Here is a 17693-nt window from a genome sequence, read left to right on the forward strand (position 1 = left end):
TTTTTTTCTAGTCATATTTCATTAATCTTTGCTCTCATTTTTATTGTTCCTTTCTTTCTGCCTGCTTGGAATTTAATTTCTAGTTTTGTAAAGTAGATGCTTGGGCTAATAATTTGAGGGGTTTTTTTCCTCCCTCTTATTTTTATTTTTTAAATATATTTTATTGATTATGCTAGTACTGTTGTCCCATTTTTTCTCCCCTTTATTCCTCTCTTCCTGTAATCTCCTCCCACCTACATCCCCCCTCCCATTAGTTCATGTTCATGGGTCCCACCTAAAAGTTCTTTGGCTTCTCCATTTCCCATACTATTTTTACCAACCCCTGTCTACTTTGTACTGACCATTTATGCTTGTTCCCTGTACCTTTCCTGCATTCTCTTTCCCTCTTCCTCCCTAAGTTGAGATCCTTTTAATGTGGAGGTTTACCAAATTTTCTTTTTTTATTGATTTCTAATTTCATTCATAAGTCATACTGCTGTTGGGTGAGTTGTTGTGATAAATGTCTATTAGGTCTGGTTGAATTATAGTGCTGTTCAAGTCTTCTGTTTCCTTGCTGTCTAGTTCTAGGTCTTCTGTCTAGTTCTACCTATTCTACCTAGTTCAGTATTCATACTGAAAGTGGGCTATTGGAACTGTTATTGTTGAATTGTTAATGTTTCCTTTCAGTTCTACCAGATTTGCTTCATTTTAGGTCTCTCTTGGTAGGTGCATGTTTGTTTATAATTACTATCTTCTTGATGATTGGACACTTTTAAACTGTAAAATGTCCTTTTTCTCCAATAGCTCTTTTGTTTTAAAGTCTGTTTTGCCTCATAAGGTATAACTGTCACAGGTCTCTTTTGGTATTGTCTTGTACACTATATTTATCTTTTTCAGTCTTTCACTATCAACTTGTTTGTGTCCTTATATCTAGATTGTTTTCTCTCATAGGCAGCATAGTTGAAGTAGGTGTTTTTATCCTTTCTACCAGTCTTTGGCTTTTTTTTTTTTTAAGATTTTATTTATTTCAGAGAGATGGGAAGGGAAGGGCAGGGGAGTGGGGAATAACATCAGTTGGTTGCCTCCAGCATGCCCCGAGCTGGGGACCTGGTCCACAACCCCAGGCATGTGCCCTGACAGGGAATCGAACCTGCAACCTTTCAGTTCATAGCCCAGCACTCAATCCACTGAGCCACACCAGTCAGGGCCACTCTCTACCTTTTAAACAGAGTGTTTTAATAATTGATATGGTAGGATTTGTCTGCCATTTTGCTCTTTGTTCTCTATAAATCTCATGTCTTCTTTTCTTCATTATTCCATTACTGCCTTCTATCATTCATATTGAACATGATGGTATTTTCTAAAGTACCGTTTTAATTCCTTTGTTGTTCCTTTTATTGTATAGTTTCAGCTGTTTTCTTTGTTATTGCCCTGGGGATTACAGTTAACATTTTAAAGTATATTTTATTGATTAGCTATTACAGTGTCCCATTTTTTTCCCTTTTATACCCCTCCACCCTGTACCCCCCTTCCCTCCAGCAGTCCCCTCCCCTTAGTTCATGTCCATGGGTCCTATATATAAGTTCTTTGACTTCTCCATTTCCTATAGTATTTTTAACCTCCCCCTGTCTATTTTGTACCTACCATTTATGCTGCCTATTCTACCATTTATGCTGCCTATTCCCTCTACCTTTTCCACCATTCTCCTCCCACCTCCTCCCGGCTGATAACCCTCTACGTCATCTCTATTTCTGTGATTCTGTTCCTGTGTTCTAGTTGTTTACTTTCCTTTTGTTTTTGTTATTTTAAGTTCAATTGTTGATAGTTGTGAGTCTGTTATCATTTTACTGTTCATATTTTGATCTTATTTTTGTTAGATAAGTCCTTTTAACATTTCATAAAATAAGTCCATTTCCTGAGTTTTCACTATTTCCTTTGTTTCACTCACTAAATTTGTTATTTAAGAACAGTTATGTTGAATATCTTTGAGTATTTCAAGTTTCTCTATATTTCTAATAATGTCACCTGATTTAGCATCTCCCTGCATTCTTTCCAATGTTCTTTGTGTGTCACATTTTTAAAAATTTCCTTATTTCTCTGTATTAATTATTTGGACTTTAATGACCTTTCAATAGGGAGGAAGTGTTACTGCTAATCTAATCTTAGTTTTCTGATGTAAGCTTTTTTGCTTGGGTTACACCAAATATCCTGTTCTAAACAAGTATGCTACATCAGTGAAAGATATCAAACCTATTTACCCTAGAACAGTAGTTTTTAGCTTTTGGTATGCATCAGAATCATGGGAAAGGTGCTTGTGCTGCACTCCCAGAATACCCAGGTAGCTGGGACTGTGGTCCATGAAGCATTATTTACAAAGCTGCTCAGTGACTCTTTTGTACAGTCAGGCTGAGAACTCCTGCTATAGATGGCACTTAGCCACACATTGTATTTTATGTATCAAGCATTACATTGTTATGTGTCTCTTGGTTGGTAAATCTTTGATTAAAGGTGGTCTTAAAACTTTTTAGGAAATTACAACTGTCTTAAAGTTTATTTAGAGTTACCTGGTCTCATTGATGCTTTTTCATCTCAAAATAAAATTTCTTTTTAAATTTCATTGCTCTTTTGTACTTAATATTTTTAGATGGGTTCTCTCTGAAAAATTCTTAAGCAGAATAATTTTAATGGAAGAAACCACAGTTTCTGATTTTTGTTTTTTCTGTTGATTTTCAAAGTGCTTTCTAATTCTTTATGTTCTTGGTCTTTTAACTAATTTATTTCACAATTTTCCATTCATCTGCCTTCAGTATATTTTCTAGCATTCATAAGTTATTTAGTTGTTTCAAGGAATTATTTGTATGCTTCATAGACTAAGACAGCTTTTATGCAGCCTCTATTCTTAGATATTCTTTTTCTCTTTAATGAATGAAGAGTTTGCAGTATTTTTTTTTCCAAGTGCTGATACTGTGCCAGGTGGCCCTCACCACACTAGGCATGCCTCTGGCTCTTGAAAGGTGGCTGGGATACAAATGGTCATGCCTGCAACCTGAAGCAGAATGCCTGGCTAATTCTTAGGAAATGAAGTCAGACACAAAAGAGACCCAACATAGGGTAATTCTTAACTATTAATCTGGTAAGTTTTTACTTACGTTGAGTTTTGAGGGTTCTAGTTTTATAGGGAAAGTACTTGAATAAAAGTTTTGAAGAAAGCTATTATGGCCATAGACTTGGCCACAGTCAGTGTGGTGAAGCAAAACTAGAAGCTAGAGAAGCAAAAAAGCTGATCAAGGAGTCAAGATGTGGAAAAGTTACTGTAAAAATCAGGCGAGTTGCGAGAACTGTGTGGAGGCCCAGCTAAGGCTGGGGATAACTGTATATAAGCCTTCCCAGCGGTGATAATATATCTAATGCATCAGTCTCCTCCCCACACTGTTGCTAAGTGAAGGGAAGGTGTGACTCCCCCCAGAGGCCTGTGCCCAAGTGTTAGATGCTGTGCTTGGTTCCAGGCACAGTGGTGCTCTCCTCAATGGAATCAGCTCTTTACAGCCCAAAAGTGTCAAAAGTGCCCAGAGAGTGTTCAAGAGGGGAATACTGAGTCCAGGCTGGAGCTTCCACGAACGCCCTTGGTCAGTGGATCATGACCAGAAGCAGCGTTCAACCTTTCTGACAGAATGCACACTGCACACGTAGGTACCCAGTGGTCTAAAGCTGTGTTTTCAAACTTCTCCAGTGCAACCTACTGAAAGAGATGCATTTTTAGAGATCCAAGATGGCAGAGGAGTAAGTGGGAGTACACTAACTGCCTCCCAGGACCACTCTGGAATTACAACTAAATTGTAGTTGTATTTCCAGTAGTGCTCAGTTGTAATCCAGTTGTATTACAACTGAATAACCAACTGAAGAACCAACTGAACACTAGCTGGAGAGAAGCCTTATACCTGGACAGACGGAAAAAAAAACCCACTTCACCACAACATCACTGGTAGGGAGAGCATAGGTGTGAGAGGGCTTGCCTGGGCTCCCACAGGCGGCAGCTGAAGATCTAGAGGGAGATTTCACTGGCTGGGGTGTCCCCCTGAGAAGTATGGGGTCTAAACTCCAAGCTGGGCTCCCCAGCTTACTGCAGCAGATCCAGAAAGGAACCCAGATAACATCCAGTTGTGAAAAGCAGCAAGGTTCCTGTCTCCCAGGGAGAGATGGCTGGAGTATGAGAGGGCCTCTTAAAGAGCTAATGCACAAAATTTTGCTTGCGGCCGATTGTCCTTGGTTCCAGCAGAGGGAGGGTAGCATGGACGAGAGACACTTGTGGAGAGTCTGGGGTTGGTGGCTCTAGAGAGAAAACTGAAGGAACAGCTGCCAGGATCCCTGTGCTGAGTTATTCCCCATGCTGCAGAAGCCATCTTACTCAGAGCAATCCTCTCCAAGTGGCGTCAGCCTGAGGGGAAGCAAGAGCCCCACCTACAGGAATTACTCTGCCCCACCTTGTGTGGAGCTTAAGCCTGAGCTGAGGATTACAGCTTGATGAGTTTAACAAAAGATTGGTTTAATAACTAAGGCAGAAAATATGAAGAAGCAGTCAAAATGGGAACACAAACAGGCCCCAAATGAAAGAACAAGAGAAGTCTCCAGAAGAACCAGATGAAATGGAGGCAAGCAACTTATCAGATATTTTAGAGTAATGATTATAAGGACACCCAAGAGCATAGAAAAAGATACAGAAACAATAAAAAAGGACCAGTCAGAAATAATACAATATCTAAAATAAGTAATACACTGGAAGGAGTAGAGTCGGCTAGATAAAGCAGAAGATTCGCATCAGGGATTTGGAAGACAAGATAGAAAATAACACTCAGGCAGAGCAGAAGCAAAAAAGAAAGATTTCTCTTTTAATGAGGAGAGCTTAAGAAACATCTTGGACAACATGAAGCAACACAACATCTGCATCATGGAAATACCAGAAGAAGACAGTGAGCAAGGGATCAAGTACTTATTTGAAGAAATAATGACCAAAAACTACCCTAATCTGGGTAAAGTAAAAAGACACTAGTCCAGGAAGCTCAAAGAGTCCCAAACAAGTTGGACCCAAAGATTGCCTGTCCTGAGACATCATAAAAATGGCATGGCCCAAAGACAAGGAGAGAATCCTAAAAGCTGCAAGAGAAAAAGCAGGTAGTTACCTACCTACAGGGACCACCAACAAGACAGGCATCTCATTACTCAGTAGAAACATTTCAGGCCAAAAGGGAGAGGTGTGAAGTATTCAAGGTGATGGAAAGCAAGGACTTACAACCAAGGCCATATTACCAAGCAAAGCTACCATTTAAAATTGAAAGAGAAAAACACTTCCCAGACAAGAAAAAGCTAGAGTTTAACAGCGAACCAGTACTACAACATATGTTAAAGGGCTTGCTTGAAGAAGAAGAAAAAGAGGGAGGGGGGCAGAGAAAAACAGTCTAACAGAGACCCATCTCAGTTCAAAAGTTACACACAGACTAAAAGGGTTAGAAAAAGGTATTCCATGCAAATGTAAAAGAAAAAAAAGCTGGGGTAGCAGTACTCATATCTGTCAAAATAGACTTTGAAACCAAGTGATAGTAAGAGACAAAGAATGACACTACATAATGATAAAGGGAACAATCCAGCAAAAGGATATAACCATAGTAAACATTTACACACCCAGCATTGAAGTACCTAAATATGTAAAGCAAATCTTGATGGATATAAAAGGAGAGATCAACACGAATACAGTCGTAATTGGGGATTTTAACACCCCACTGACTTCCATGGATGGATCTTTCAGGCAGAAGATCAAGGAGACAGAAGCCTTAAATGACAGAGTAGATCAAATGGATTTAACTGATACCTTCAGAGCATTTCACCCCAAAGCAGCAGAATATACATACTTTTCAAGTATGCATGAAACATTTTCTAAGATAGACCACATGTGTTAGGACATAAGTCTCAGTCAGTTTAAGAAGACTGAAATTAATATGAAGCATCTTCTCTGACCTCAATGCTGTAGTATTAGAAATCAATCACAAAAAGAAGACAAAGACATGGAAGCTAAATAATATGCTATTAAACAATGAGATACGGGGAGAAATCAAAAGATACCTGAAACAAATGAAAATGAGAACACAACAATCCAAAATCTGTGGGACACTGGGAAAGCAATCTTAAGGGAGAATGCAAGGATTGTACAATATTCACAAATCAATAAGTATGATTTACCACATAAATGAAGGGTAAAAATTACATGATTATGTCAGTAGATGCACAAAAAGCTTTTGGTAAAATCACTCATTTATGATAAAATGCAGCAAAATGGAAATATAGGGAAAATACTTAATCATAATAAAGTTCATGTATGACCAGCCCACTACCAGCATCATACTCAACAGGCAAAAACTACAAGTGTTCTCTTTAAGGTTGGGAACAAGATGGAGATGTCTGCTTTCACCTCTCATTCAACTGGAAGTCCTAGCCACAGCAATCACACAAAAAGAAGGAATAAAAGGCATCCAAATTGGGATGGAAGAAGTAAAACTGTCTCTATTTGCAGATGTTGTGATACAGTATCTAGAGATTTCCCAAAGATTCCATCAAAAAACTACTAGAACTGATAGGTGAATTCAGGTAGCAGGGTACAAAATTAATATTCAGAAAGCAGTTGTTTTTTATATGCCAATAACAAACTAACAAATTAACAGGGAAATTAAGAAAACAATCCCATTCACAATTGCTTCAAAAAGAATAAAATACCTAGGAATAAATGTAACCAAGGATATAAAAAACCTGTACTCGGAAAATTGTAAGACACTGAAGAAAGAAATTGAAGAAGATACAAATAAGTGGAAGCACATACCATGTTCATGGATAGGACAAATTAACATCACTAAAATGTCCATACTAACCAAAGCAGTCTGTTGATTCAGTGCAATTCCTATCAAGATTCCAACGATGTATTTCACAGAACTAGAACAAATAGTTCAAAAATTTATATGGAACCATAAAAGGCCCCACATAGCAACATCAATCCTGAGAAAGAACAAAGTTGGAGGAATCACGCCACCTGATATCAAACTGTATTATGAGACCATAGTAATCAAACAGCGTAGTACCAGCATAAAAACAGACTCATGGACTAATGGAACAATAAAAAGCCCAGAAATAAACCCACATCTTTATAGTCAATTACTATTCAACAGAGGAAGCAAGCACATACAATGGGCTAAAGATAGTTTATTCAGTAAATGATACTGGGAAAATTGGACGGATGCATGCAGAAAACAAACTAGACTACCTTCTTAACACCACACACAAGAATAAATTCAAAATGGATCAAAGACTTAAATGTTAGACCCAAAACCATAAAAATCCTAGAATAAAACATAGGCAGCAAAATCTCAGACATTGTTTGTAGCAATATTTTATTGGATATATCTCCCCAGGCAAGGGAACAAAATAAATGGACTGCATCCAACCAAAAAGTTTTTGTACAGCAAAGGAAATGGTCAACAAAATAAAAAAAAAAAACCCACAGAATTGGAGAATTAGTTCGCCAATACATCTGATGAGAGGTTAATATCGAAAATTTATAAAGTACTTAAAAAATTCAATACCAGAAAAAACAACTCAATTAAAAAATGGACAGAGGACCTGAATAGATACTTCTCCAAAGAGGACATACACATGGCCAACAGACATGAAAAGATGCTCAACATCACTAATCATTAGAGAAACGCAAATTAAAACCACAATTAGATACCATCTCACACCTGTCAGAATGGCTATCACCAATAAATCAACAAATAAGTGCAGGCAAGGATATGGACAAAAGGAACCCCTTTTGTATGGTTGGTGGGAATGCAGACTGGTACAGCCACTGTGGAAAGCAGTATAGAGATAACTCAAGAAATTAAAAAGGAATCTGCCTTTTGACCCAGTGATCCCATTTCTAGGAATATATCCAAAGGAACCCAAAATGTTAATTCGAAGAACATAAGCACCCCTATGTTCATTGCAGTGTTTTTACAGTCACCAAGATCCAGAAGCAGCCCAAGTGTCTATCAATCTCTAGTCTAGACTGAGCATGAACAACAATTGCTATAGTAGCTGGAATGAGGGAGGAGAACCCACTTAAGTGCCTTGGAACACATACACGTACTGCTTGGCACTTTACTGTTCAAGAATCTTCATTCAGTTTCAGTGAGCTTTGGGGGCCTTTGCTTTGGAAGCCCACTTTGTTCCTGGTTGCTTACCCATATATTTGGGGGGGAGACAGCTATATCCACGTGGTTTTTAGTGGGATATGGGTGGACCCCTGTGTAATATTAGGAAGTTCCTCCTGGAAGAATTTAACTGATGAAAAATAAAGCTCTCTCTGAATGTGGGGCTATATTTTGTAACATTTCCATCCTTACTCCTCACTGAACAGTTGCTGGCTGTTTTATGTATTTAGATTTTTTTATTTTTAGGGCCAGTTCTAAAATATGGCTGTGAATAAATTCTTTCTCAAATCAGGAAAAAAAAACCCAAACTGATATCAGAGCAATCAGTTGGAAACTGATACTGAGCAATGCAAAGAAAACTTACAGCTAGTTCTGCTATAATACAGCATATACATTCCTAAAAATCATCACTGCGCAAAATCATGCACCAAGAACCACAGGGCTTACGAGGGAAATGGGGTAGAGGCCATGCCCAACATTCAAAAACTGTCATTGGCACCTATAAAAATAAGACAGGAACCTAATAAAAATGGTAGGACAAAGTGACATGTTAAATGGCTAAGAAAAACCTAAGTAACTACAATAAATGTGGCACTTTATCTTGAGAATTCTATAGTTTGCTGAAGGAAGTAAGTGTTCAAAGGGCTTAGTTACCTTTTGGTTTCTTGTGAAGTGTGCTGGAAGCGGGATCTGAAATCACAGGGAAAGCCATACATGTGATGTGGTAGCTGTTGGAGGTGTGGGTTTGTGCATTCCTGTGCAGCTAGATTCACCTGAGGGTGGTTGTCACCAACTTGGCCTAGGTAAAATCAGTCACACAGGTGTAATCTGCAACGTCCTCAAAGCAGTCCTGTTGAAGCAAAACATTGTAGCAGCACTGACAATATATTCTAAGAATGAGCACATATGAGATCTGTCCAGAATGCATCCAGCCATGTAATATGAAAAATAGAGACATTTACTGAAGAAGATACAAGAAACATTGTATATAGGACAGTGATGCGTCAGTCCTCTTCAAAGTAGGCACCTTGGAACCTCACACAGTTCTTCCATTCACCATCAGCTGCACCGTTGTATTCTCCTGAATCTTATCAACAATCTGAAATATCTTCCCTTTCAAAAGTGAATTTAGTTTTGGGAAAAGCCACAAGGCACAGGGTGCCAAATCTGGGCTGTAGGGGGCTGAGTTTCCTCAGTGATCTGATGTTCTGCCAAAAAGTTCCTCATGAGATGTGATTCATGAGTGGGCGGGTCATGGTGATGAAGCTGCCAATCACCAGTTGCCCATAGCTGCAGCCTTTTGAATCATCTGAATTGTTTCCACGGAGGAATGTTCAAGCTTAACACAAAGTTTGATGTAGATTCATTTCTCTACTTGCTCAGTCATTTTGAATGGGACAGCCACACAGTACACATGCTCAGACAGTGGTATCTACTGCTCCCACTGACTAGTACAGAGAAGTCTTCATCGTTCACACATGTGCATTCCAGTCCACTCACCATAGCTACCAGGTTATATCAGTGGCACGCAAACCATTCTCATATTAACAATGGCTGGGCTTTTTTCAGACAGACCTCTTACAACCTTAAACCCAGAGATCTGTATGGACAGGAAACTAATAAAACGAGTTCAGCAAAGAGACTTTCATGATTATTTATAAAGGATTCATTTGACATGTGGAAAAATGGGATACTGATATTTAATGGGATACTGTTGACGTTCATTTGAAAAGTTTTAGTGAATTCAGTTTGCAAATTACAGAATGTGAGTAAAAAATGGTAGAATTTATAATAAGTGGAAGTAGGTTCAGTGAATGTAGATAACTTGAAATATCAAACTCTATAAAGTAAGGATAATAATTCTGTGCAAACTACAGTGCTTGCTTTCTAAGCTGAAGAATGTAATGCCCATGAATATCCAAGATGATTAAAAACCAGTTTTGAACTTTTTTTTTTGAAGTTGAGACTTATACTTCCTTGACAACTTACTAAATTTACCAACTTTTGATTAAACAACCCTAAACTGAAATGTACTCAGGGATACAACGATAAATCTTTATTTTAAAAGTAAAAGAACAGAGAAAAAAGTAAAAGAACACAAGTTCGAGAATAAGATCTGCACCACTCACCTTTCAGATGTGATGTGTAATATAAATGGTAGCTGCTATGATATACTTACTGACTTGTATTTTGAAATCTTCATAAATATTATAATGGCGGATTAATAATGTATGCAGTGGGTATACACTGTAAGTTGTTTAACTAATTCCTTATTAAATTTAGGGCTGTTTACAGGTTTTCTATTTTCAAAGTAAAGTTATTTGAAAAACATGTCCTCATATAATGTCTTTTCCTTTTGTTAGAATTCTGAAAGTGGAATTACAAAGTCACAATTTGACACACCTTACAAAATTGCTGTCTAGAAATATACCACTTCATGTGTGTTTTCTTTACCATTTCTGATTTAATTTTTCCTAATCTAAAAGTAGAAAGCATTGTTTCATTTTTACATTGTAAGATCAGTTTTTCTTGTTTTGTTTTTAATTGTATGAATTTATTTTGCCATTATACAGTATTAAGTAAAGACTTTTTAAATAGATTTTTGTTTTAATAAAATTAACTACCTTCCTGGCAAGTGAGGCTCGGTTGGAGCGTTGTCCTGTGACCAAAAGGTTGCCTGTTCGATTCCTGGTCAGGGTACATACCTGGGTTGTAGGTTCAATCCCCAGTCTGGGCATGTACAGGAGGCAACGAATTGATGCTTCTCTCTCACATGGATGTTTGTGTGTCTCCCTTTCTCTGTCCCTTCCACTGTCTCTGAATGCAGTGAAAAAATGTCCTCAGGTAAGGAAGGGAGGGAATTAATTACCGAGTTTTCATTACCACCTACTGAATGAGTGGTCCATACTGGCTTGTATTGATTTGTAATGCATATATTACCATCATAGAAGTTACATTTTTAAGCTTAAGTCTAGTTGGAAAAGTCTAATATATTGCCCTGTACTAGAACCATGCCCTTAATGCAGTTATATACTACATAACTGGTTAGGTATATATCACTCCTTACTCTTTTCAAAAATGTTTTAAACTTGTCTTCCAGCCAACTCTTAACTACTGAGATTGTGATTGGAAGTGTATTAGAATTAAAATTGAGAAAGATAGCTTCACAATATCTGGTGTTAAATAAAATAGGATTTTGATGCCATGAATAATAAGGAAAAATAGTATGTGGATTTGTTTTATGTCATCTATGTCAAGTTCTGGCATCAGAGTGCAAATGCATTTGATAGATTTCCTTTCCTTGGTGCTGACTCGGACTTCATAGTCAGCGGTTCCCTACCTTGCCAGTCCACAGTGGTTTTCAGAGGTAATTCTTTCATAACTATACTTTTACCTTGTCCTAGTATTTTTCTCTTTCTGTTTCTGCTATGTCAGAGATCAGTCTTAAGAATTCATGTCTTTCCCGAAAGTTGTCAGTTTCTTGAAGATACTCTAAAGTATTTGCATAATGTATACAAAATGGGTTTTACTCATTTTTGTTAGGTTGGTATGGAAGCAGGGAGAGAGGTAGTGTGTGTGTGTGTGTGTGTGTGTGTGTGTGTGTGTGTAAGAGAGAGAGAGAGAGAGAGTGATTAGGCCAGTCAGTTACTGCTATCCACTTTTAATTGATTAAACTTTATATGTAGCCTGTACAGGTTCATTTTTTGTCCACATATTTACCAATTCTGCTGCTCTTTATTGCCTTGTGTGTATATCCAAGCTTCTGTCTGATACCATTTTGTCCTTAGAACTTCCTTTAACATTTCTTGTACTGAAGCTCTTCTGGCTACAAATTCTCTCAGCTTTTGTCTGGAAAAGTTTTTATTTCTCCTTTGTTTTTGAAGGATATTAATGCTACATATATACTATATGTCTACGTTGACGTCTCTTCCTTCATGCACTTTAAAGATGCCCCTCCTTTTTCTTCTATTTTATATACTTTCAAAGATATAAATACAGTTTTTATGTTGTTGTGTCTATTATGTCTTTTTCCTCTTCTTGCTTTGAAGATTTTCTGTTTATCACTAGCCTTCAGCAGATTGATTATGATGTGCCATAGTTTGGTTTTCTTTGCGTTTGTCCTGATTGGTATTTGTTAAGCTTCTTGGGTATGTAGGATTCTGGTTTTCAACAAATATGGAAAACTTTAAGCCATTTTCTACAGATGTTTTTACACACAAGCACCTTGTGTGTGAAAACCTTTTCTCAGTCTCAAATTACACATATGCTAGACTGCATGATGTTATCCCATAGAACACTTGGACTTTACTTAGTGTAATTTCTCTTTTCACTCTGTTCTTCATTTTGCATAGAGCCCAGAGATACGTTTTCAAGGTCTGGTCTTTTTTCCTGTTGTATCCAACCTGTTAAATGTAGCCAGTGAAATTTTTATTTCTAATCTTTCATTTCTTCATGTTTATGTTTTCCTTTAAATCCTTGAGCATATTGAGGTTATTTATAACAGTTGTAGAAATGTCCTTTTCTAGTAATTCCTTCATCTCTCGTTTTTAGATCTCTTTCTATTAACTGATTCAATCTCGGTTATGATTTTCCTACTTCCTTGCATATCTAGCAAGTTTTGATTGCTAAATGTTGTGACTTTTCCATGTTGGGGTGCTGGATTTTATTGTATGCTTTTAAAAGTGTTAGGTTTGTTTTGGCATATTGATTTGATACTTTCAAGGCTTATTTTTAAGCTTTATTAGTGCAGTTCTCAGGTATACTTTATAATCTAGCTCGTACCTCCTCTGGGGGCCTCTACCCAAAGCCCCAAATAGTCATTGAAGTCTTTCCACTGGCTGGTTAGGGCTTTCAGGCTTTGTGAACTCTTTGAGTTACTCAATTAACCTCTAGCCTAATTGTTCTCTGCCAAGCTGTGTGGACTTAAACCTATGCATGCTCAATCAAATGGTGCTCATCTCTAGCAGATCCCTAGGCGGTTCTGGAACTTTCTCTGCAGTTTCCTCCTTTTCAATACCCTGTCCCACAAATTACAGCTTCCTGGTCCCCTTCACGTTCAGCGTGTGTTCTCAGTTCAGCATTTGCCAGTTGTGTCTTGATTCTCCCCCTGGCACCTGCAGTGTGGAAATGGCCTCCAAGCAGCAAGCCAGTGGGTTGGGCTCTCCTGGTTTGTTCCCTTTCACTGTAGGAGCATGGTCCTGCACTGCCTGTTGTCTTGTGTCTGAAATGGTTGTTTCTTGGATGTTATTTGTTTTCCAGTTCTCACTGGCAAGTGAGGAGATCCAGATATGTTTCCCCCTTGTGGCTGGAAGCAGAAACCACATTTCATTATATAGAGAGAGGCTTTTAAAGCAGTAAATTTTAACAAGTTAACAATATATTTGAAGGTATCTTTTTTGCTCTCAAGCATGTTTTTTTAAAAAAACTCGTTTTTTAGCAGACACCCTGAAATTTGTTTTTGTTTTTTATCTAGCTGAGTTTTATGCCAGTAAATCCTAGGAAAGCATAGTATACTCTGAATTCAAATCCTTAAGGAACTATCAGTTACTGAGACAACTTTTGCTTCTATGTTTTCATTGGAGCTGTTGTTCTGGTGAGCCACGTTAAATTCTCACAGTTTAAATTGTGAGGATATTTTGCCCCAGATCTCAATGTTTGCCTTTTAAGTTCAGTCAGTAGCCATTGATTTTGCTCTGTAGTGCAGCAGCTTGCTGTCCCCAGACTGGTGTGAGGCAGTCAGTTGTGTGATGTGCAACAGACCACTTACCTTCTCACATCTGAGTTGAGGAGCTAGACCAAAGGGACTTTACAGTTCCTTCACAGAAGAGACTGTATTTGGTAAATACTGCACATTCTAAGCACTAGGGATAGATTAATGAATGAAACAGACAGGCATCCTGCTTTCATGGAGCTGTGTGGAGTATTGTAACATACTATAAATAAAACCAAATGAGAAATAAATAACTTTGGTAAGGAGCACTACAAAAACATAAACGGGGCGATGTGAAATGGTCATTGGGTGGAGGGTCACTCATTAGGTGGGTGGTTCAAGAAGGCTTCTCTGAGGAGGTGGCATTCGACCTGTTTATCCAGATGAGCAAAAGAAACGAGCCATGTGACCCTCTAGGGCAAGGACATTCTAGGCAGAGGGAAGAGCAAGTACAAAGCTGGATGGATTGCGAAAGAATACTTGTGGCTGGATTGTCAAATGTGAGGGGCCAAAGGGCATAAATGATGGGTGGGGGACAGGGGGTAGAACCTAGTTTAGTGTTGGCAGCCTGATTCTGAGACACAGTACTGCTGTGAACACTCCTCTACCTAAGTAGGCCACAGTTAGCTGTTACATGGCCCTGTAGGTGGATAGAAGGGGTTCCCAGGAGTCATATTGGGGTAGATGTAGCAAGATTATAGGGTCTGAAATCAGCAGGGACCACAGTGACACCAGTTTTAACAGAAAAATGAAGGCCAGGTTCAACAATTGTGGTCATGAGCCTATATGAATCCATTTCTAAATTTGCAGAACCATGGATAGCTCCATAGGCTCAAAGAAAATGTTGGGCTTTTTCTGACTCACATGTAAAGGCTACATGAACCTCATAGCCTAGGAATCCTGTTTCCATGGAAGGAATCCACAAGGAAAATTACTTGGAGAGTTAAGGAATGTGTAGCTTTTTTAAAATAGGAAAAGAAATGACACTGGGAAGCAAGAACAGTTGGGGTGTGGAAGGGACTGATCCAAAGCCAGCAAGCAGGCTTTGTCCTGGAGAAAGGCTGCTATCTGGGCCCAAGACCCCTGCCCCTGTGTTGCTGGGATTATACTTACTGTGCTTTGCTACAATACCAATTAAAAATTCAGTTTGGGTCACTAACACTAAAAGACCTAAAGAGCTCTAACTTGTAACTAGCCCACTGCAATGTATAATGTGCAAGAAACCCTTCTTCTCAAGAAAGCCAGATCCTCCAGCCTATGTCCAGTCATTTCACCTTTGTCATGTCACCCTTCACCCCCACATTACATTACCTTCCACTTGCATCTGTGCAGGACTCTTCCCAATGTGATCTCTTTTTAGTCAGGGAAGTCATTGTCAGCCATCACCTAAATATCAGTGTCCACTCAACTGCAATTATATTTCTTTGTTCCTTCAGACAGCATTTCAACAAATTCTTGATTTGAACATTTATGTTTTTTATTTAACAACTTTCATCTGTCTTTCTTGAATTCTGTAGTCTGGCTTTTACCCTTAGCACTCTGGTGAAACAACTTGCCCAAGTTTATTAAATGATCTCTACTCTCCTCCCTTCCTCTACCCACACCCACATTCTCCTTTATCTATGGTATTATGCCACATCCCATTGCCATGGCATTTTCTTCTTCCTTTTGGAAGCTGCCTGTTGCCTTCCTGCTTCTCTCAATTCAACCATCATTTCTGGGCACCAATTCCTAAGTACTTATCTCCAACCCCTTGTCTCCTTGGCACCTGTGCTGTGGTTCATAATCATCCATGATCCATTTCTTTGTACTCAAGAAGTTGGCTGGTCATGGCAACTGTAACTCCAAATTAGAATGGGTTCAAGAATGGCAGATAAACGGGACAGTGGAGGCAGCAAGTATACTTTGTAGCCCAGGTCAGGCTGTGATGGACGTGAGAACAGAGAATAGTACTGAGAACACAAGCAGATTAGAGGTTGGTATCTGAGAGTAGAAGAGATTGGAGAACGTTTCTGAATTCACATCAAATGAATATTTTTCTCGCAGTCCACAATACTTACAGATGCTCAAAGGAACCTGGAAACCAGACAAGGGGCTAATTGGAAGGTAGAGGGCCCTGGGCAGATGGCACCCTGGAGGAGGGAGAAGGGTGGTGGGGGGCCTTTCACCATGTATCTTTTTATAATTTTAGATTCTTGAACTGTATACATGTATTAGAATGTCTTCCAGTTTTTTTTAAAAATTGATTATAAAATAAGCGCAAGATGTTTCTGCCAATTGAATGCAAGTCAGATTGTCTCACCTAGGAGGTTATTGGACCTCTTTTAAATATCTGTTTTAAGTCTTCTCTGGTGGTCTTGGCTTGTTTTCTTTCACTTTGGAGGAAGTGTTTCCAACTCCTATTTTTTTATGTTCTTCCCCTCAGAGATCTTACAATCACTAATTTTATTAATTAGCCTGGTCCTGTTTTCACACATTTCTTTCCCTTTTTTCCTCAACCCAAAGGCCCTCTACTCATTACCTGGTTAGATAATATGTAGACAATTCATATGAAATAGGATAATTATTTACCTAATACTTGAGTTCTTACCCTGACATTTCTTGATAACCCTAGGAAAATGCTAAATAAAACTCTTAAGTTTATCATAATAAATGTAAATTCAGGACACTATATTTTTAAGACGGATTGAAAAACAGCAACCAAGTTTGATGTTGAGGAGCTGACACAGGTAGGAACATTAGCGAAACCTTTTTCTTTTTTCTTTTTTTGGGGGGCAGGAAAGAGAGCTGTCTTTAGCTATTTAAAAGGTGTTTGAAAATCTAGAAGTAGGCTCCATGGACAGACATCATAAGTTGTCAGTCATATCCCGGGGCATCAGAAGAAGGAACTCCTGGGTATCTTGAGTGCCCCACCTAGGGGCAGTGGTCTGCAGTGGTGGCATGGCACCACATGGTAGGGCCCCTCAGAAGTGGGTGGTTGCCTCATGTGTCTGCACAAATCAATCTTGCGTTCAGAAAAGGAAATGGCAGGCAACCTCAGCTCTAATAAGATGTTGTTTTCTTGAGTCAATTTTCTTTTTTCTTTCACATTCTCAAGTCTGGAATAGGTACTCTAAATGAGACCCATTCTCTTTTAATTCCATTCCTCAAGAGTCACATTTTGTAGCTTCTTTTCAGCAAGTACCTTTTCATCTGTATTTTTTAGGCAAAATACAAGAGGATGATTTCCTTGTCAGACTTTGATGTCAAACAAATGCCTTTTTAAAAAGAAGGCTTTCCAAGGGTTCTGATTTTTAATGTTCTTACATGAAAACATTAAATTCTCAGTTTGTGAGGAACATTTTTACCTAATTCAGAGACAACCCTAGGGAGCGAAAGTAGTAGCAGGACATCAGAGACCACTGTGATTTCAAACTCTTGGCAGGTACATCTCCATTTATGGATGCATTAACAGCCAATGGAACAACCAACATACAGACATCTGTTACAGGAGGGGCAGCCGGGAAAAGGAAATTTCTTGACGACCGAAGAGACCAGCCTTTTGACAAGCGGTTGCGTTTCAGTGTGAGGCAAACAGAAAGTGCCTACAGATACAGAGATATTGTCGTCAGGAAGCAGGATGGCTTCACCCACATCTTGTTATCAACAAAATCATCAGAGAATAACTCACTAAATCCAGAGGTGAGAAATGTTCCTTGGGCTGATTTGTGCATCTGCATCCTGTTTCTCTCAGGCCTGCTCTGCCAAATTGGCGCTTTCTGTGCTTTTTCTAA

The 17693-nt window shown here is 38.6% G+C and overlaps 1 protein-coding gene across 4 annotated transcripts in view; it reads left to right on the forward strand.

Moving 5' to 3' along the window:
• The window catches only part of CDYL (chromodomain Y like), a 133898-nt gene that overhangs the window by 93586 nt on the left and 22619 nt on the right, over nt 1–17693 (forward strand). For 2 of the 4 annotated variants that reach the window (XM_024552281.3, XM_045189088.2), the window contains exon 3: nt 17345–17601. In XM_024552281.3, the coding sequence (XP_024408049.1) occupies nt 17345–17601 (257 nt within the window). The remainder of the gene's footprint in view (nt 1–17344; nt 17602–17693) is intronic. The other 2 variants (XM_024552282.3, XM_045189089.2) reach the window with 1 other exon arrangement.

Source organism: Desmodus rotundus, chromosome 3, assembly GCF_022682495.2.
Source record: "Desmodus rotundus isolate HL8 chromosome 3, HLdesRot8A.1, whole genome shotgun sequence".
Taxonomy (NCBI): Eukaryota; Metazoa; Chordata; class Mammalia; order Chiroptera; family Phyllostomidae; genus Desmodus; species Desmodus rotundus.